The sequence below is a fragment of the Anas platyrhynchos genome, chromosome 12 (genome assembly GCF_047663525.1).
Source record: "Anas platyrhynchos isolate ZD024472 breed Pekin duck chromosome 12, IASCAAS_PekinDuck_T2T, whole genome shotgun sequence".
Lineage (NCBI taxonomy): Eukaryota > Metazoa > Chordata > Aves > Anseriformes > Anatidae > Anas > Anas platyrhynchos.
Window position 1 is genome coordinate 10,711,106 of NC_092598.1, and position 21,091 is coordinate 10,732,196.

The 21,091-nt window shown below is 49.9% G+C and overlaps 1 protein-coding gene and 1 long non-coding RNA gene across 7 annotated transcripts in view; both read left to right on the forward strand.

Annotated features, from left to right (window-relative positions):
• LOC106017234 (uncharacterized) overlaps window positions 1-21,091 on the forward strand; it is a 60,297-nt gene that overhangs the window by 10,698 nt on the left and 28,508 nt on the right. For all 6 annotated transcript variants that reach the window (XR_011812333.1, XR_011812332.1, XR_005268770.2 and 3 more), the window contains exon 4: window positions 4,073-4,255. This is a non-coding gene — a long non-coding RNA (uncharacterized lncRNA). The remainder of the gene's footprint in view (window positions 1-4,072; window positions 4,256-21,091) is intronic.
• CEBPA (CCAAT enhancer binding protein alpha) lies at window positions 5,147-7,529 on the forward strand. The gene has a single exon (XM_027466972.3). The coding sequence runs from the start codon at window positions 5,430-5,432 to the stop codon at window positions 6,405-6,407; it is 978 nt and encodes a 325-aa protein (XP_027322773.1). The 5' UTR covers window positions 5,147-5,429; the 3' UTR covers window positions 6,408-7,529.

Consider the following 21,091-nt stretch of genomic DNA (forward strand, 5'->3'; position numbering starts at 1 on the left):
TCTCAGAATGTATTTGTCCATCTTTTCAAATGTACCTTCTGAAAACTAGATGATCTGTGGCTGACTTTACATGGTGTCTGTACACATTGCCAAGGCTATGCTTACCCTAATAAACCACCTTTTGCATTAAAATAACAGGTGTGAATCATGTTACAGGATGACTGAATGTTTTCAAAGGATTAGTGTGGTCAGAACACAGGTGTAATAGACAAATGAGTATTTTCTTCCTGTGATTCTATTACATTGCAGGGTTCTTGTAAGTGTGCAACAGTTACCAATATATGTGTTCAGCTTTACACTTCAGAGTTGCAAGTGAGTATTTTAAGAGCAGCTGGTAATCACAACACACTTTGGGTATCAGAGTGAAGTACTTGTACAAGTGAGAGGGGCTCTTTCTGTAACTAGTAAGATTTTGTTAAATAGTGATGCTAACCCAGGTGTACCGTCCAGCTGGCTTTATGCATGACAAGACTATCAAGACTCTCTCTGTGTTATTTCAGAATCTGTTTTTTTTTTTTAGGTATGGTTCAGGACATTCAGATTTGCGAGCCTAAGTTCCCTGCATGTTCCCTTCTTTCCTCATGTAGACACTTGGATGCCATCTAAATTAAATGCCTAAAGTTGGTGTCACACATGTTCAAACAGACATAAGAAACCATGGTCCAGTTTTCTAGATTTACCAAGAAACTGAATCTCATTTCTTGGATTTTATCTTGGATGACACCGTGAGAAGTAGCTAGCCATCTACTAAGAGTTAAAATCTCCAGAGAGACTTTTGAGAACATTCTGCCCCTAAAAGGGGAGTTGGGAACTGAGTTCGGAGTATGGTGCTAACTGCCCTATTACTGTTCTGCTGCATAATTTGTCTGTTAGCTGAGGTCTGTGTCAGTTCCCACTTAGATCGATAAGCCTGCGATTCAGCAGAGTAGGAGTAAGCTCTAGAGGAGGAGTAACAACACTTTTCACCTCCCAGGGAGACTTAACTATGAATGAATAAAAGATTGTGAGCTATTTGTGGTGATAGAAACCATTGGTCTGTAAGGTAGACAGAGGATTGAAAAGTGATTCGGGAAGGAAAGAAGGAAAGTCTTTGTTTAGTCTGAAGTAAAAGTCTAGAGAGAGAATGTATGATTTGTGGATAGGCCAAATATTGAGCAATGCAAAGTATTCAGAATATTCCGGGCACCATGCTTACGGTCACTAAAGTACAATCCTAACTACAGAAGAGGAACTATCTATTTAATGGCTCATTAACAGTGTAAAACTTGTGAATGGGTAAACCGTTTACAGTTTCACATCCCGGTTGTATGTGATTACAGGTGACAATTAGGAAAGATTGGGTTATGAGTCCCGTGTGAATGGATGCAAGCTAGTATTCAGGCAGCTGATGGAAGTGGAAAGGTGTTCCCAGTCAGTAGCATGGTAATTGCAAAGGTTCCGAGTTCTCAGAGAGGAGTCAGCAGTTAGTTGAGCACAAGGACAGCAAGGGTCGAGGGCACAGTGGCAGAGACCCTGAAGACAAAGGGAATTATATGAAAAGGGAAAAGGAATATAGCATGGATTTGCTTTCATTCACCTTAGAGTTGTGAACACTGTTTCTGCAAAGGAAAAAAGCTGTAACGATAAGTAATTAAATCATCTGTCATTAGACCAAACTTCGCACATCAAAAATGGTGATCAGTCACCAGCTGCCTTTCCCAGCTGAAGGGAAGGTCCTGGTTGACTTGTCATACCATGCTGCATACTGATCTACCAGCCTCCGAGGCTTTGGCACATGTAGCCTTTTCTTTTGAAAATTGTCATGTGTGGCAGTTTTTACATGTACAGTATGATGTTTTCCCTCCCTGGGGCAGAAAACACAGGAGAGGGGAGAAGTTTGTGTTTCATTGCACCAGAAGAAATAAGACGGTATGTTGCCAGCTCCTTATTCACGTATAAAACTTCTGCTCCTTCCCTGCCTACTTCTCTGGTGCACCCATGGCACGGCTCTGTCCCCAGCTGAGGCTAACGTCCTCTCCCCCTCATCACCCCCAGGACAGCCATACTGCCCTTTCTGCTCCGTAGTGGACTCCCTGTCCCTAGCCAGATCTGTCTCCTTTTCCCTCACCCCTTTTGCAGGTAGGAAAGAGGAGGGGTTGGGCTCTGCTGGCACTCATGCCCGAGTTTTGCATGCAGACAGGACATTCTGGAGCTTTGTCAATAGCAGTGAGATGCTCTAGTTTAACAAGGTAGTAATATAAACTTGTAATGGCACTTTGATTCGTCACTGGGCTGCTACATGCCAGGTTCTGTACTCCCAGACTGGTGGATCAGAAAGCAGAGCGTTGCTGTGCTGCCCCTGCGGCCAGTCGAGATCCTGGAGCAAGGCAACCCGTGGGAGCCAACGGCCTGTGAACAGCACAGGAGCCGAGTTCAGCCAACAGGAAGAGAGTCCAGCTCTCTGGTGCAATTAAAAACTGTCACAAAATTCACTTCAAAATTCAGCAGGGGTATTTACATTTCCCCCATGATTGTGATTTTCTTTGGTTTCCATCTTTACTAGCAGAAGCCAGTACAGCTGACTTTGTATAAATGACTTTCAGCGTCGTTTAGGGTTTTGGAGCATTTTCCAGTCCTTCCCTGGTGAGATCTGCTTTGAGATGGAAGAATAGCACCCTCAAGAGTTGACAGCAGTGCTGCTTCAGCGATCCATAGCATGCAACAGACGTCCTTCCCCTTTTAGTTAAATTAACTCACTGGCACACGCAGCTGAAGCAATGAGACAGAAAATTTTCTTTTGCCATTACATTTGAAATATTTGGTATTGGTCACTGCTGATAGGAGTGAGGAAATCTGCATTTGTGTTTGTCTGAAGGAGGACCAGCTTCTGAACATTTTATTTGCCTTCAAGAAAGGAGAGACAATAAAAAGAATAAGAAATGTCTTATTTATCTAAATCTGGGAACTTCATTTTATACCATATTTAAAAAAAAAAAAAAAAAAGGAATTAATGTCTTTGTGTAAAAAGAGATTATTTAAAAGTTCTTAACTTAGATAAAAGGGGTCTACATAAAAAGTACTGAGCAAACCAGTCCTTAAACTGTGGGGACTTGTTCGTTAATTACAGTAATTAGGAATGGAATCTGATCCTAAACTTTCTGATTTACTTTGAATTTCTTTTAATATGTGGTTAGGCCTGAAATTCAGAATGATTATAAAATATGAGATCTTTTTAAGACTACAGAGGCGTAGGTATTGTTATTAAATGGCAAACTTAGTTACACGCTTCTGCTGTTTCACGCAGCACTGACCTTTTATTTTAAATGTGCCTGGCCTATTCCTGCAGAGCCTGCTGAGGCCTCCAGAAAGCTGGAAGTATGAGCTAGTCACCACTGCTGCTCCCAGTGACATTCCTCCCAGTAGGCAAAAAGTCAAGCTCTGGATTTGTCCCTTTTCTGTGAAGGGGTTTAATGGGGTAGCACCCGCAGAATTCAGCCAGCCAGATGCAGCTAGGGATGTGTCACTCCCCACGCTGAAGCATCCAAAACTTGTTTCTGTCACAGACTTGAGGCTTTTCCTCTGTATCGTGACTTTTCTCAGAGTTCTTACAGGTGTTTTGCTTGTTCAGACAGTGGCCTTTCTAGCCACTGCTTATGTGTTGAAATGTAATTTCAGAAGATACTCACCATATGTAAAATGAATTTAGGATTTTAATTGTTTTCTATTGTTGCTGAAAGGTATATTCTGTGGTCAGAAAGCCAGCTGACTGCTGCCTTCCTTCTGCTCATGAAACAGAGGGTCACAGGTGTACTGTGTGATACAAAAAAATGGGTTCTTGGTACATTGTAATGTTGTTTCCTGATTAAAATTTTGTCAATTACTGTTAGTTGTGAGGAATCTGTCAAACCCTTTCTGAGCAAGCAACTTGCTGTCACAAGTTTTTGGGTTATTAGGACACCTAGGACTAAAAAATACAGCATTTTTTTTTCCAGCCACCGCTACGTTTGAACTCTTCTCTGCAGATCTTCCTCTAGCAGTTACCTGCAGCTGCTCTAGCAGCCTTGACACATCTTTTCTCTCTGCCTCTTTCCAGGTGACCCGGACCACCAGAGCTAAGTGCCGGGGAGCTTCCCGACGCGAGGAGGTAGGCGAGGGAGCCCCGATACGCCTCGTCTGCGGGCTGCAGGATGGCGACGAGAGGAAATCCCGGGCATCCGCACCCCTGCCGAGCTGAGGCTGCACACCGGGCTCCTCGGAAGGCTGCGCCCAGGAGCAGGTAGGTCCGTGCGGCCCTGGACGGAGGGTGGGCGGCCGGGAGCCTCGGGGCGCCGCAGCCCGCCGGAGCATCGCCTGCTCCCGGGCCACCTGGCTGCTGCCGCCGCGCTGCGCCCCGGGTTTATCCCGGGTAAGCTCCGGGAGCCGTGCCGCGCTGCGCGCAGGCTGCAGCTACACGGAGCTGCTCCGTTCGCGCTGCGGGACCGGGAGTGGGACAGAGCCACGCGCCCACCCCGCATCGTGCCGGACTGCGGCCAGGGGCAGCCGCCGGAGCGGCCCCAGCGGCCCGGGTCGAGTCGTGCCGAGCCGAGCCGGGCAGCCCCCGCCGCCCCCCGCCCCGAGCGCTCCGCGGCCGGGTCCTAGCGCCGCTCGGGGCCGGGCTCTGCGGGTCCCCGCTTCTGCCGAGCCGGGCCGGGCCGGGCCGGGCCAGGCCAGCCGCGCTCCGCAGGTGCGGCAGGATGGGGCTCTCCGGGCACAGAGCCCCTCGGCTGGAAAAGCGCCGTCGGTCCTGCGGCAAACCCGGCGGGGCTCCCCTCCCGTCTCCCCCCGTCTGAACAAATATTTGCGAGCACTAGCGGGCTGTGCTGAACTTTGAGACTTTCCCCGCGGCGCCGCCGGTGGGAGGGCGCCGACCGGCCCCGGGCACGCAGGGGGCGACGGCCCCGCTCCCCGCACATCCCCGGGAGGCTTCGGGCAGCTCGGGACCCCCCCTGCCCCCGGGGGCGCAGCCCAGCGCCAGGAGCCCGCCGAGCTCGGGGCGGCTGCCGGGGGCGGGCGGCTGTGCCCGGCCGGGGCGCTAAGACCCGGCTGCGCGGTGGTCAAAGGTTCCCGGCAGGAGGTGGACACTAGAGGGCGATCCCCGGCCCTGCTGCGGGGGTGTATATATACGGCTCACAGGACGCAGGCAAGCCACTAGCAACAGGGCAGGCAGGCTGCGAGCGGGGCTCGGCCGGGCTGGGGCGGGGGACGGGCTCCGGGCGCGCCGAGCCGCGCCGTGCCGCGCCGCGCCGAGCTGAGCTGAGCTGAGTCGTGCCGAGCCGAGCCGTGCCGAGCCGTGCCGCTCGCCGCCGGGGGACCGCGGGGTGCCGCGGGCTTGGCAGAGCCGCCGCCGCCGCCCCGTCCGAAACCTGGATTGCAGGAGCCCTTCACCATGCCCGGCAGACTGTAGGTGCTTCATGGAGCAAGCCAACTTCTACGAGGTCGATTCCCGGCCCCCGATGAGCAGCGGCCAGCACCACCAGCTCCAGACTCCCCTGCCCGGCAGCGCCTACAGCTACAGAGAGGCTCCCTCGGCGGCGGCACCTGCTGCGGGCGGCGCGGAGCTCGGCGACATCTGCGAGAACGAGAACTCCATCGACATCAGCGCCTACATCGACCCCGCCGCCTTCAACGACGAGTTCCTGGCCGACCTCTTCCAGCACAGCAAGCAGCAGGAGAAAGCCAAGGCCATCCTGGCCGGGGATTTCGACTTCCACAGCATGCATGGGGCCGGCGCCGCCGCCTCGGCGCCGGGGCACCAGCAGCAGCACCACCAGCAGCCGCTCTTCGGCTGCATGGCCAGCTACATGGACGGCAAGCTCGACCCGCTCTACGAGCGCATCGCCGCGCCGGGCTTGCGGCCGCTGGTGATCAAGCAGGAGCCCCGCGAGGAGGAGGAGGTCAAGTCGGCGGCCCTGTCGGCCCTCTACCCCCACCACGCCGCGCAGCAGCACCCCTCCCACCTGCAGTACCAGATCGCCCACTGCGCCCAGACCACCATGCACCTCCAGCCCGGGCACCCCACGCCGCCCCCCACGCCCGTGCCCAGCCCGCACCACCCGCACCATCCGCACCCCCCGGGCGGCCTGCCCGCCGCCGGCGCGCTCAAGATGATGCCCGCGGACCACCGGAGCAAATCGAAAAAGACAGTGGACAAGAACAGCAACGAGTACCGGGTGCGCCGGGAGCGCAACAACATCGCGGTGCGCAAGAGCCGGGACAAGGCCAAGCAGCGCAACGTGGAAACGCAGCAGAAGGTGCTGGAGCTCACCACCGACAACGAGCGGCTGCGGAAGCGGGTGGAGCAGCTCACCCGGGAGCTGGAGACTCTGCGAGGCATCTTCAGGCAGCTGCCCGAGAGCTCCCTGGTGAAGGCCATGGGCAGCTGCGCCTAGCGCCGGGACTGCGGGGCGCCGCCGAGCTGCCACGCTCACCTACATATACATATATATATATATTATATATACTGGAGCGCAGCGATCTCAGATTGTTGGGGGGTTGTTTTTTTGTTTTTGTTCAGTTCTTTTTTTTTTCCTTTTTTTTTTTTTTTTTTGAACAATTAACGACCAATAAAAGAAGCCAGGCAGCTGTAGTATTAAAAGGGTTTGTGCCTTAGGGATGACACATGAATAAGCTGAAAACATGGTGGGTTTTATAAGGAGAGAGGCGAGGGGAAGAAAGAAATAAAAAGCCCACGTGTCTACACAGGGTAAATAACAATAATAATAATAGTAATAAAGCACATATAGCATCCCAGATGTGCCTTAAAAGCTGGCTGCAGGAGCTCTGGGGCTTTCCGTGCCCCAGCCTGGCAGGGTGCAAGGAAGCAGGGTGAGGGCCGGAGGGGCTGGCGCTGAGGAGGAGCAGGCAGCAGGGAGCACAGGCAGCAGGGCCCGACGCCTCTTGGAGCAGCAGGGGACAGCTGGGGGGCCCCATCCTGGCCCCAGTGCCTTCAGGCCACCCCGGGACCGATGGACACAGCCTGGACTGCCGGAGCAGCAGCTTGCGAGGGAGCACGGTGAGCTCCCTGTCTCAAAAGGAAGAGCGGCAGCGTTTTGTACTGTATGTCACGACATGGCGAAGCACAAGTGAATAAATACCTATCGATGCGGGTATTTACTATGAACTCTCAGTGTATTTTGCTTTATTCCAGGACATTCAGCTCTTCTCCAAGTCTCTGTCTGTCCAAGCTGTGCCTCATGTAATGTGAAAGCCTTTCCGTGTATACTAGCTACACTTTATTTTTATTGCATTACTTAGATCTTTGCCATCACATGACTTTCTTATCTGGTGACAGAGACTATGCCCTTGTGCTGCAACGTTATTTTATTATTTGTGTGGGTGGGTGAGTGCGAGTGTGCGCTGCGCTGCCTCCAGCGCGGGCCCGGGCCGGCCGCTGCCTCCCCGCCGCAGCACCTTTGGACTCCGGAGCTTATCCCCGGCAGAGAGCGGAAAAACAAACAAACAAACAAAAAAAAAAAAAACAACAACACACAAACAAACCAGCCCAAACAAACCCCCTTCGCCGGAGCGCTCGTAGCTGGAGCAGGGCAGCAAGTCGGCCCGGGGCCGGGGCAGCGGGAGGGCAGCGCCGGGGCGTGCGTGTGCGGGGGGCGTGTGCGCCGCGGGTGGGTACCCAGCGGTGGGGTTGGGGATTGTTGGGGGGGAGGGAGGGCTGCATATAAAGTTTGTTCGAAGTCCTGGTTACACTCATAAATAAACAGCATATATTCGACCATAACCGCCCGCCTCTCCGTGTGGTGCCACTTCTTCCCCGCGGGCTGAGCCGTGCCGGCCGGCTCCGCCAGCTGCCGGCTCTCCTGCCCCGAGCCACGGACACGCGGCCGCCTCCCGGGGCACGGCAGCTCCCCGCACGCCGCCGCTCGGTGCCGCGGAGCCGGCCGCATCGCTCGGGCCGGGACGGACAGGGCCCCGCAGCGCTCCCGGCTCCCGGCCCGGCCCGGCCGCTCTCCTCCCTTTCCCTCCCCTCCCCCGGGGAGTTTCGCCCCAGCCGGCCCGGGCCCACAGACACCGCTCCCGGGCGACCGCGGGGCCAGCCCCGGCCGCCGAGCACGGGCGGGCGGCACCGCCGCGGGTCCCCGCCCCGTTCCGCTCCGCTCCGCCTCGCCGCGGCTGGGTCCGGGGCCGGGCCGTGAGGGGAGGTGGCGGGAGGCCCGGCGGCGATAGGGCGCGAGGGCTCCGCCCCGGCGGCTGCCAGCGGCGGGGCCGGGCCGGGCCGCGGGGCCGCGCCGCCCGCGCCAGGCACCGGGTGTGGAGGGGGGGGAGGCCGCGAGGGGCGGCGGGCGGGAAGGAAAGGGGCGGCGTGCTCGCCGTGCTGGGCACCGAGAGTCGGGGGCTTGTCCCTGCCCTGCGGAGCCGGGACTCCGGGGTACGAAGGGAAGGAGAAGGGGAAGGGGAAGGGGAAGGGGAAGGTGAAGGGGAAGGGGAAAAGGAAAAGGAAAAGGAAAAGGAAAAGGAAAAGGAAAAGGAAAGAGGAAAGGGAAGGGGAAGAGAAGGCTCTGCGGAACACACCGTGGCAGTCCGTGAGGATGTATCAGAGGGACATGAATGTGGACCAGAATCAAGGATTTCACTTTCCAGTTAGATTCAAACCAAGGGATTGATAGCGTGTACTTTTCCAAGGGGAGAATCAAGTTCTACTTGCACTGGGCAAAACCAATGGTTTTTACTTGTGTTTCCTCCTTCCCCCACCCCTTCAGAGCTGGGCTCCCATCGCGAGTGATGCGCCTCCCTAAGTAATGCTGTCCAACGTGTAAAGTGGGGAAACGCTGTTATCATCTGAGCAAAGATTATTGCAGGGTATATGTGGGAGGGACTGTAATCTGGTGGTTAGAGCATGGGAATACAGTCCTGATCGTTTGAGTTATGTTCTGAACCGTGACTCACTCTGTGTGTGTGTGTGGTTTCAGCAAATCACTTACGGCCTCAGACAAAGCAGATTTTTCCATTAATTTAAATGAACTATAGATTAGGCAGGTCTTCAGCAGAAGAATCAACCATGTTGTGATTCAAAATTAAGATCACCTATCTACCACATAGGTGTTTCAATAGTTATATAAACATAGCGTGCCACGGAATATTAGGAAGAGTAAATTATTGATAGCAGAAAAGTGTTTAGAGATGCTTGCCTTAAACACAGTGCCAGAGTGAGCAACGTGCCCCAGTCCTAACCCAAACCATGGGCTGAGCCCCGACGAAAGGCTCTTGCAGCACGGTGCTCTCTGCAGCCTGGGTCTGCGCTGGCAGCCCCTTCCCACTGCAGTTTTGTGTTTTCTCTTGCTCTCCAGCAAGAGGCTGAGCTTTTGACAGGGCCCCAAGCCATTGCCCAGATGAGGAAGGTCTCACAGCAGCGTGTGCAGGGATGTTTGCCCTCACACAGCAGAATTACAGAAAGCAGTGCTCCATCTCTCTGAAAGGACAGAGGACTTTACAGCCATCCTGCCTCCCAGATGGGAGTGGGAGAGCAGGCCCCTGCTACCACAGATTGAGCTGTCAGATTTCCTCCTCTGGGGGGAAGTGGCAGGGGTCGGCAAATCTGGAGAGCAAAGGCTGAGCCTCACCCTGGAGAGCATTATGAATTATTCCACTAATGTTGCGGGCCGTGGTCACACCATCAGCTTCTGCAGTGTGCCAGCCACGAGGGCAGGTGGTCACCCTGCTAGGACACGTTGGCTCCAGCAACAGCGTCCTGCCAGCCTGGGCAAGGGGACACAGGTATGGGCTGGCGTTAACTCGGGTACGGTGTCTGTCTCTGTCGTAAAGGTGAGCTGACGAGTAACGCAAGAAAATTTGTCAGAGCTGTTTCCTTGAATGGAGGAATGCTGTGTGTGACCCCATGTCTTGCCCTCGTAGTGGCATATGAACCAAACTGTTCTCAGTAGCATTTGGGTGTGCGTTAGGGGCAATAGGCAATGGAAAGGGTTTTTATGCACTGTCTGGTCCAAAGATCACAGAATAGTTGGAAGGGATAGCTGGAGACGTCTGGGGATCATCTTGACCAGTGGATTAAGTGCCAACAGGCACCAGGCTGTGCTGATCCAGATGCAGTGGCAGCAGGGACTGCCCTGCTGCAGGGTGCTGTAAGCAGCATGGTGAGCCTGCATGGCTGTGGGCAGCAGCTGGCCTTGTACACAGTCGTCCTGCTCACCTCCCTGCACACACATCCGCTGCACCAGGACCAGTTATCCTGACTTGGCCAAGGGCTTGAGCAGTTCTGGCACTGGCTGGGTGCTGTGGATGGGTGCACACTTGGGCGCGTTCATCTTTACAGCTTGGGGGGGGGGGCAAGTTTCCTCCCGAGCCTGTTCCTGTGAGCAGTCCTGCTACGATGCTGCCAGCCCCTGCCTGTCCCAACACACAGTTCCACGGCGGCGGTGCAGCCCTTCCTCCTCCACCCCGTGCCCTCGTCAGCCCCAGGCCTGGGGCTGGGGACACGGAGGGGGTGAGACGTGGGGGTGGGCAGTGATCACATGCTAGGAGGGTGCAGGGAGGAAGGGAGTAGTTGTCTGCTAGCACTGTGTACAGAGTTGAGAGGTTGCTCATGATCATAACAAAGTCCTGCAGTCTGGAGTGGCTCAGGGTGGGGGAGGAACATCAAGATTTCTCAGTGATTTTTTTTTCCACTGCAGTGGGGGAATTACCCCAAAGGAGATCGTCTTCTCCACCTGTTTCAAATTGTTAGAGGTTAGGAGACAGTTTCTGGAGTACTCCACGACAATTCCCACACTGAAAAGGGGGCAGTGGAAGATCCTTGCTGTTAGGAGAAAGCAGGTGTTTCTCCATGCTATGTGCTGGCTGGGTTTGACCCAATTTGGTGGTGAAAACAATGACGAATGTCTAATTGACTAAAGGGTGGAGGAACAGGCCCACTGCCCTCTCTTGGCTAAGCCAAAAATAATGTTTTATACATTGACATCTGTGGTTCTGGCCTTCTCTTTGGTCCCCTGTAATGAAATCCTCATTTATACAAGTGAAATTCCATACAAACACACAGCTTGCGTGGAAATATCCATGTGTAAGTATGATTTGCTGCACCTTATCTGAGGTCCAGCATTTTAAAGCCAAGACAACACTTAGTGGGAATAAGTATACCACAAGAAACTTCAGAAGAATCAGAAAGTCGGTTCAGATAATGGCTTCCAGTCTGTATTATATTATTAATATTTTTTAAGGTAATGCTAAGAGTCTCAAACGTAGACTGGATCTGAAGAGAAAAAGTCAGACCTTATTCCAAAGAGTTAACAGTTTTGGTGGAAAATCAGCACTCATATATCCAGAGTAACCCGGTTCGGTGTAGGTAGCCTGAAATAAAAATCAGCTGTTTGGAATACATATATAGAAATATTTATGTCAGTTCCATTATCAGGCTTCTCCTTGAGCTGCTAAAGGCAGCACGGTCACCCTGCTGCCTGCTGGGTACTGTGCTGGGGACTTCCATAAACGCTCCCTCTGTGCGAGAGCAGTGGGCTGATGTTCCAAGGAGTATGTGGCAGTAACTCCTTAACTGGAAGGGAATCCTCACAAAGGGAATCCGATTCATTTACTCTAAATATTTAAGTGCAATTTTCGTAGTTTAACATCCTATTCTACTGCAGTATTGCATCTTGCCTCCAGAATTAATAGTTAACCACTGAGAAAGACAGGTCTGGCAGAATGGAAATCAGGCATTATATTATCCCATGAGTCATGTACGTACAGAGAACCAAACAAGTGTCAGCCAATGGCTTTGAGCCCAAAATATGTCAAAGATGAGATGCGTATCTTCATTTATATTAAGGAGATAGAAAGCTTGTTGCTGTTCCCATTAAACAGGTTGGAGTCCTGCCACTGACTGCAGTGAGAACAGGATTGGGCCCATGCAGCAGGCACTGGCTCTGGTTACCTGTACTGACTGTATTTTTTGTGCAGCAGGGGCAACTTACATTTTAACAACTGTTCCTAGTCAACAGGAGATTCAAGACCTGCCCTAGTTTAAGACATTATTCCCTCCTTTACTGGACGCATCGGTTTCTCCTTTGAAATATGAGGATGCTTGGTAGGAGGCAGCAATGGAAGCTCTTCTGGGTGCAGCTTCACTGGGAGTCAGGAGCAAGTGACTGAGGAGAGGGGTTAGCACATCTCCTGCTATGAGCAGGGTTTTTGTGATTTCTAATTATTTACATTAAAAAAGAGCCACAGTTAGGAATTAACCCTGCTTTAGGCATTCAAACCACTTCCCTTGGCAAAATCCCATTGGAGTTAGGGAAGGTCTTGACTGAACAAATACCTCAAAATGTTTCAGAACGTTTTTGGATACGGTGGGACTTCTGTACCTCAGTTTTCGCACTCTAGGTATTCCCTCTGCAGTGCCTAATGCATCTGGCTGTAGATCTGCCTCAAGAACCAAATAAAACTCAGGCTACTAATACATATTGGATCCACCACGTGATTTGTACTAGTGTTCCTCAGGGAGAGGAGATAACACAACCAAATACCAGTAAATACACCCCAACTGGTAACTGGGAGATCAGGGCTGACTGCCAAACCTGCTGTTGGTCACTGAGTCTCACATATTCTAGCTTTCATCATATGCAACTGTACAGTCATCTCTGTCAGATATATGTCTTATTTTCATTATGTTGTCATTTATACTTCAGGTTTCTCTTTGGTGGAACAGAATTCAGTTTCATGCGGGGATTGGTGGACTAGGAATGTATATTCATGAACTTTAAAAAAAATTATTTTCACATTTTTAGTGACGTGCCAGTTCAGTTAAAACACTGTTGACAGAGTCAGGCTGAAACGAGTATTTGTTGTTGACTCATAATTGTGAAAATTAGCATTTAGACTTCTCGTAAAATAGTATAAAATCTGGAAGTCTGTGTGCAAGTGCTGCTTGCTTCATTCCAGTCAGCAGCCCTCCCGTGTTGACTGGAACTCAGGCTAAATTCCAAAAGAATGGGACTAGCAATGTTTTCATACCAACATTTTCTTGACCTATCTTATTATTGGTTACAGAATTGGCTTATTCCCATTGTAGCTGAAGGCAGGGGTAAAGGAGGGATTGCTGTTCCTGCAATAAAGCTAAGGTTTGATTCTCTAGTCTGCAGTTTTAAGAATAGCACTGTATTATTTGGCTCCCTGAGAGAAGAATGTATATAAAAAGTATTGGCAACATTTATTTAAAAAAGTCAATATATGATTACCACATGAAAGCATCAAGTTTTGATTGTAAGTGAACATGTAGGTAATGTAAATAAATAAAGCTCTAGGCATACTGTTTAATGTTTACATTGTGAGCAATAACATTTGCAAATATCCCATCAAGAATTCTGAGTTGATAAACCAATTTAAAAGCAGCCTTTGCTAAGGCAAATTCCAAGTGGGTATTTCATGAGACCTGTAACAACACATAGGACATTACATAATAGGTAAAGAATGACGTTCACATTTTGAGTTATCTCACGTAACTTATTTTGTAATGTCATGGCCAAGTGGTGTTGGAAATGTGATTCTTTAGCTGTCAGTAATACAACTGTAAATTTTTGAAGCTAATTTGTATATGGATGATTTCCTTAGAATTATAAACAGTGGCAGATGTTTCTTGACACTGCTGGTGTTCGTACTTTTGTTCAGTAGCTGGGTGCATTTCTCAGCTTCACGTCAGTGACCTGAATTATCCCTGCAAGAGCTCACGAGCAGCATTAAGAGAGTGCTCTTGTATTTGTTGTAGTGAATGAAATTTGTTCTTTCTGTAGCCCTGTAGGAGAAGACCTAAAATAATGGAAGTGTTTTAGGGCTCAAAGGAACAGTATGTATTTTGGTAGGAAAATGTGATACAGAGGGGAAGGTAGAGAAGAGAGCAGACAGACAGCTGCTGTTGGGGTGCAGAGCTGAGGGCATTTGGAGTTTGCTTCTGCTGGTGACAAAAGTCGCATCATATTTACAAAAGTCACATCATCATTCAGGGCTGGGAGGAAATATTTGAAGGAAGGCAGGTCTGAGGGGGAGCCAGCTGTCCGACTGCTGTAAGAGGGCCTAGTGCTTGAAAAGGTACCCAGCTGAAGCCTGTGGTGTGTGTACTTGGTGATGGCAGACAGGGAGTAGGCGTGCTGAGGCCATTATTTTTGTAGCTTTCATGCTATACAATATAATGTGTTTATTTAGAAAAGCATATTTTTTGCCCCAGTCGGAGTCATTTCCCATGAAAAGCAAAAGTGCTCTTGCTGGAGGACTGCTGGGTTTTGTGAAATATGAGAACAAAGAGAAAAGTTTCAGTAAAGTTTGAAACGTAGGGGAATCCTTCGCTGCATTTCTTCCATCACAGGAGTCCCACCCAGAATTCCAGTGCGATGGGAGCGTGGGGCAAGGGAACAACAGTTCATGTCTTGAGTATGTGCATGTCCTGGGCACGTTTCTGTGATGTACAACATGAAATTGGTCTTCTCACTGGGGGAGGAAACACATAGATGCAAGTGAGACTGGCTAGCAGATATTAGCATGTAACACAGACATGGGACATCAGCTTTTATAGACAATTCCTTAGTTAGCATTTAAAATGCAAAATTACCTTCTGATATTGCCATTTTAGAGCAGCAAACTTGCCCTGTTAGCACCCATGAATCACAGTGACAGCACTTGCATGGCTGTGTGTGTACAGCACAGCTAATGAGTCTATATTGTTACTGTAGTTCGTATGAAAATTATTTTCACACACTGAAAATTTGGTGCGTTGTTATGCATGTGAAGGAAGCTGTTATTTACCTGTATGTACAGTCTTCTGATTTGGATAGGTAAATCTAATTTTTCTTTAAAATCTTGCATTCTACTTAAAGTGCAGGTCAAAGGATTACAGGATTTTTCAAGCCAAATTGTATTTTGAAGAAATCAAAATGTATAGGCTATATAGAGTTCCTTTAAAATGAGCTTTCTAGATTTCATATGTGACTGCATTAGAGTCTATAATCTGTTGGCACTTACGACTTCTAGACCTTTGCAATTTCAGTAATTTTATGTGCTAATAAATGTCTCGTAGGCAGCTCCCTCTTACCAGTCAAAACAACAATACTGACTGAATCGGGAGAGTTTTTTGTTTTTTTGTTTTTTGTTTTTTTTTTAAAAAAAAAGGAAAAAAAAAAGAGAGAACGAAATGTGGAGATGTTTTGTTCGGTGTTTTGATCTTATACCCTTTTAGTTTAGAGCACTTGAGATAGATTTTCAAGCTTTTTCATTACGTTCATGTTTTTTAATAAAAAAAGCATTAATTCCTATGAGGTCAGGGAAACATCATTTGCCTTGCGAGCTGCGATCAGGTCATAAGCTGTGCGTACAGCTGCGTATCGTCTTGCTTACCAGAGCTGAGCTGATGCATATGACTTGGCCACTGCACATCTGGCCGCACTGCTGCAGGTACCTGAAGGCTTCGAGCCTGCGGGATGTCCAGCATTTGTTCTGCTTGCACGGGTGGGTGCTACAAAGCACCTGTGTGAGGAAAGCCTGCTCAATGCTTCAAGCACGGTTCTTGTTCAGAGGTGGGGTCGGGGTCCTGGCAGCCAGGGGACGGGTGCGTGTGCCAGGCTCCGTCCAGAGGCACAGAGGGTAACAAGCCTGGACTACCTTAACTGCGAAAGAGTGACTCAGCTGTTTCTGCAAAGTTTTGAGTTTCAGCAGAATATTTTTTCCGCTATGCTGACAGCTTTTCCACCCACGTATTGCAAATGTGGCTTCGTGCCATAGAGGTATTTTAGGATTATAAAGTCTAGAGTAAATTTTTAGCATTACGTATGAAAAAGGTGCCTTCTGGATCTTGCAATGTGCAGGTTTGTGTATGGAGTGGGGGAGCAGGGGAATTCTTTGTAAATCCCAAGGCTTGGGGGAGATACGTTCCCGTCTATCATTTACCTATTTTTATTTATTCCACTGGAACCTAGTCAATGATGTTCTCAGCCCACCTGTATCTACAGAAATAGAACTACGTTGAAATCCCCCCAAGTTTTGGCAGTGCTTTCATTGTGGGGCAGAGTTAGTCACTCACACACCTGGTATATACTGTTCCTTTCTTGATCCTGTTATTGTAAGGCATTCCCAAACAATCCTGCAGGGAAAATAAAGTGTAGAGAGATATACAGGGAATTAAAACAAATAAAATGCAGAAGGTTTCTTAACCTGTCAAGTGTATTGCAGTGTTCAGTGAGTTACTGTACTCAGCTGAAGATGAAACTGGATGGAGTGTGCTTGTGATATTTTTCCAGCACATTGAGCCCCTACATGCAAATAGATCCAGCTTGCTCTGAGCCAGTCGTTTGTCAGTCCTTTGTGTAAGACCGTGACCCTCGCTGTCTGTGGGTGCTGCGTGGATCAGGCATGGGAGGACTGATTTTGGAGGAGGACAGTTAGGAGCTGGGGTTGTGCTTGGTCATGTGTTTGGGCAATCCAGCTGGTTTGTCAAATCCAAAGGTTTGTCACAATTGTTTTATGCCACAAATGCTGATACAGCAGCAAAAGCCACTATCAAGGGCTTCACCACATGATGGGACTGGAGAAGAAAAAGAGCAGAAGTCTGGAGAAGTGATGTTAGTGACCAGTAACCACCACTCTATGGCAGATTACTCTTGTGAAGCCAGCAGGGCTATGGCTTCTTTTGACTCTGTGTCAGCTGAAGGAGCAGTAATTCACTCGCGATGTCTGCAGCAGTCCTCAGCTTTCTGTGGGGTTTGGATTTTGGGGTTTGGGTCTTTGTTTTGGTTTGGTCTTTTATGAAGTAACTTCCAAAGAAAAGATGTAATACAAAATGACAGCATATATTAAGCATAAAAGCATTACTGTCCTCTGGGAGCTGTCGGAGAAGCAAACACAGAGCCACTGAAATGCAACCCCACCAGCTGGCCTAAGTGCTGCCGGCAGGTCAGCAAATCTCTGCGGTCATTGCTGGGCAGATCTAAGGGAGCCAAAGGGACAAGTGACTCTTGTCCTTGGCTAGCAGGGAGCCGCCAGCCAGGGGAACAAGCTCACCCTTTGTTTCACCCTCAGGCTGCAAACGGACCAGGAAATCAGCCCTTCCAGCACCTTGCGCTGGATGCTAATCGTGTTTTCCCTGTGTCACAACAAGGCGGCTTGGTTCCTCCACCGTTTGATGCATTAGTGTTCAGAGAAAGGGGAAGAGTCCTGCTCGATTGCTAGAGCCCCGGCTTGGCAGAGCTTATCGCTCTGGGCTGAGTCTGGAGATTTGTGAGCCTGAAATTTAAAGTGAAACTCAGTGGATGGTGAGTGCCATGGGAACCAGAGCAAGCCGGAGGTTTGCATGGATCCCCTTAGGGTTAGAGCTGCCGAGTTTCATACGGTGCTAGAAAAAAAAAATACAGTGTCTCTGGAAAAAAAATCTGTCTGTGTCTTGAGGCAACTGCGGGCACCTCCAGCCAGCACCTGATTCACTAGCGAACAGTTACCTACGAGGCATTTCAGCTGGCAGACACTTGTCCTAGGCGCCGCAGGCCGTGAGGGCTGTTCTCGGTTTAATCTATTTTTAATGTGGCGCCTTATTCCAAACTGCTGAGTTCTCACATTCCCAAGCTGTCATGGTAATAGGATTGTGCAGTCTTATTGGCTAAAGTTTTCCACCCCAAGTGCCAAAAGTTAGGCTCCTAAATCCATATTCAAATTCCTAAATGAGGCTGATGAATCCCGCAGGAGTCAGTAGGAACTGGACGTGGTGCGCACCTTGGAAAATAACCCAGGCCATTAGATGCATGAGCAAAGCCTTGCTGTAGGCACCCAAGCTTTCAGATGTGGGACACCATATGAATTGACTGAGCCCAAACTACGAGGATGTATCCCCAAAGGTCAGAAAGGTTCAAGTGCAGGTTCTGTGTTCAGCCCTGCTGTGCCTGTTGTGAGATGAAACTTTACAGCCGGTGACTGTGTGAGCTGTTTTGAAGGGGCAGGCTTAAAAGCAACCCATCTCCTTCCTAGTGCGCTGGTCTTTTTTTCCCGATTGGCTGTGAGTGTCAATGTGAAGGAGGGAGGTGAGGTTAAACAAGTGGGAATTTTGTCAGAGATTTGGAAATGGAGTGCGTTCAAAATCGTGGCAAATAGCAGAGAGCAACAGCGTGCCTATCCCTTTCATTGGCTTCCTGTCTGTGCTACTTCCATACCCGTGATCTAACGCTGCATATTTTTACTCTGCTACCTTCTTCTGCTATTCTATTTGTAGCACCCTGCTAGACTTGTTTCCAAGCCAATCCAAAATTCTTCTGAAACTCCCTGTGCTAACAGCGACGTGAAAGCAGAACTCTGCAGTGGCTGCAGCAGCTATGCTGGGGGTTTAGCTTTAGTGGAGTGGTGGTGGTCACTTCAGCCCTCCAAGTTAGACTGAAAATGGAAATGCCATCTGCCAAGAGAAACAGCTTACCAAAATTGCATTACGTTGCTTGTTTTTCATGACAGGCCTGAAAATATGTTACATGGAATTACCGGCCAACACTTGAAACGTGTTCTTTTATTGCTTTGTTTTGTGTGGAAGGCTTGTTTGCTTGTTGTTGGTATTGAAAGATAACACATAAGGCTGCAAAAGTACAATGCATTTTCATCCAGAATTTATTTATTACACTTTAATGCAGAATTTATTTATTACACTTTAAAGAGGGTTTTACTGCAGTATGAAAATATCAAGTCATTTTTTCTCCCATTTTCTACAAAGGGGGAAGAAGCAGTTTTCAGTGTCCTGTCCCACTGTCTCAAAGGTAAAAGCTTTGAGAAGTCAAAACCAGTTCCCACAGAACATTGCCATTCACTAGCCAAAGGACCCACAAAGCTTCAGCAAACCACATCCGTTCACCCAAAGAGCACAGATGGAGTGGCAGACCCTTGTTCTGGTCATGGCCCTTGGGCACCCCATCATCGAGCCCTCAGGGAGGTGCTAAGTGGCTGCTGGCCCGCGGATGCCAGGCTCAGTGCAGGGCACGGTGCTATGAACAGCGGGTGCGGCGCTGTCTCACCATAAAGCCAGACCCTAAAACCAAAAGCAGAGCTGATGTACTCAGGCTTCCCAAGCACAAAGCATGTTTGATATCCAAAGGTCAGCCTGAAAATATGGGTGTTTCTAATTTTTTTTTCCCACTCTTGCCTCCCTTGCCATCCCATCAGAGCATAGAAACCCCACTCAGGGCTTCATGCTTGAGTCCTCTGAGGACTCCAAGCCCAGAGTCTTCTCCCCAGGGGTAGTGCCAGCAATACCACTGAAGTGAGAGAGCAGTGCTCCTTCCTTCTGGCTGGTGTCTGTCTTCTAAGTCACTGTCTTTTATTTTAGAGCATTCACTGAGGAAGTGGGAGACCTGGGTTCAATGCGTTCCTCAATCTGCGAGCGCTTGTCTCTCACTTCCCATGAGAGTGTCTAACTGCCAGCCGATCAGCTATTCCGGGTGAAGCTCTTCAGAGTGAAACCTGCATGAAACCTCCACTAAACGGATGTTTGCTCTCTCCGTCCTGCTGGTGGTGGGCAGCTCCTGGGTTAGAGTTAAACAATTGGAGCTCTGTGCTAAGAGGAGCCTCAGGATGCATTTGGCTTGCTTGGAGCTGGTTTGCAAGACCTCCACCTCGGGGCTCAGGAAAGGGGTGTCTGTGTCTCTGTATGCCCATGGAGGCTGGTGTAAAATGCAGCTACTTGGAGATGCTGTTCTGGGCAGGTGTGCCAGCAGAAAATGTGAATGTGAGCCAAGGAGAGACCACAGAGTGCAGGTGGCTGCGAGACAGGGTCCTCTGTGAATCTGGACTTCAGTGCCTGAGCTCAGTTAAGTTTAAAAGCCAAGTCTGGTTTTAAGCACCCAGGGCGTTTATTGGTGGCAGCTCCTTAAAGCTCAGCTCTGCATTTGGATCCCCCCTGGGCACAGACCCTGGCAGATCAGCCAGGATCTCTGCCGCTGCTTCGATAAACATTTCCAGGGTTTATTAAATGTGCTTGATGACGTTCTTTTGTGGAGACAGTAATTTGACAGTCATCACGTGAGAAACTCAGGATTTGCCATCTGGCCTGGCAGGACTTTTTTCTTCTCACCATTAATTAAACTGACGTTATTGCAAACTTTTATTATGGTGGTTATGATTTGGCCTGCGATAACGCTGGGGCTAGTACTGAGGCATGCAAAGTGCCTTCCACTCGCGTGACGTTAGCGGGAGGTGCAGCTGAGCACCTCACTGGACTCCAGTGTCAGCTCCAATAACAAAGTTTCTGAGCCGATTCCTGTGAGCCCTACTCAGGCACCTTCCCCTGGAGCGGGTTCTTCTGGTTCTGAGGGGATTGTTTCACAAGTGGGAAGACGTAGCTGGGGGGAGGAAGGGGGCAGCTGCTCAGCTGCAGTGGTGGTGTACAACGTGCCCTGACAGGAGAGCTCACTCACCACAGCTTTGCCCTGCTTGGTGAGGCCGTGGCCATTAATGGGAAAGTGGATTGGCAGCAACAGATTTTTAGAGCACAGTGCAAAAAGAGAGGAGGGCAGCGCAGTAGGACTAATGCTGAAGTCATCTGCACAAAGCCGGTACATCATGCTGGTAGCTGGTGTGAGGAAGAAAGACATTAAGCTTTTCTGGTGATGGGACATGAGGTGGCTGTATTCTGTCTGGGGTGGATCACACAGAATCACAGAATTTCTAGGTTGGAAGAGACCTCAAGATCATCGAGTCCAACCTCTGACCTAACGCTAACAGTCCCCACTAAACCATATCCCTAAGCTCTACATCTAAATGTCTTTTGAAGACTTCCAGGGATGGTGACTCCACCACCTCCCTGGGCAGCCTGTTCCAGTGTCTAACAACCCTTTCAGTAAAGAAGTTCTTCCTAACATCTAACCTAAAACTCCCCTGGCTCAACTTAAGCCCATTCCCCCTCATCCTGTCACCAGGCACGTGGGAGAACAGGCCAACCCCCACCTCTCTACAGCCTCCTTTAAGGTAACTGTAGAGAGATGTGTGTGGTATCCAGCATCCTAGCCCATTTCTAATCCCTGTTCAGATCCAGCTCCAGCTCCTGGGATGGCAGAGCTTCTCCATTCTTCCTTCACTAGTCTCCAAACTGTGACTTTGCGAGTGT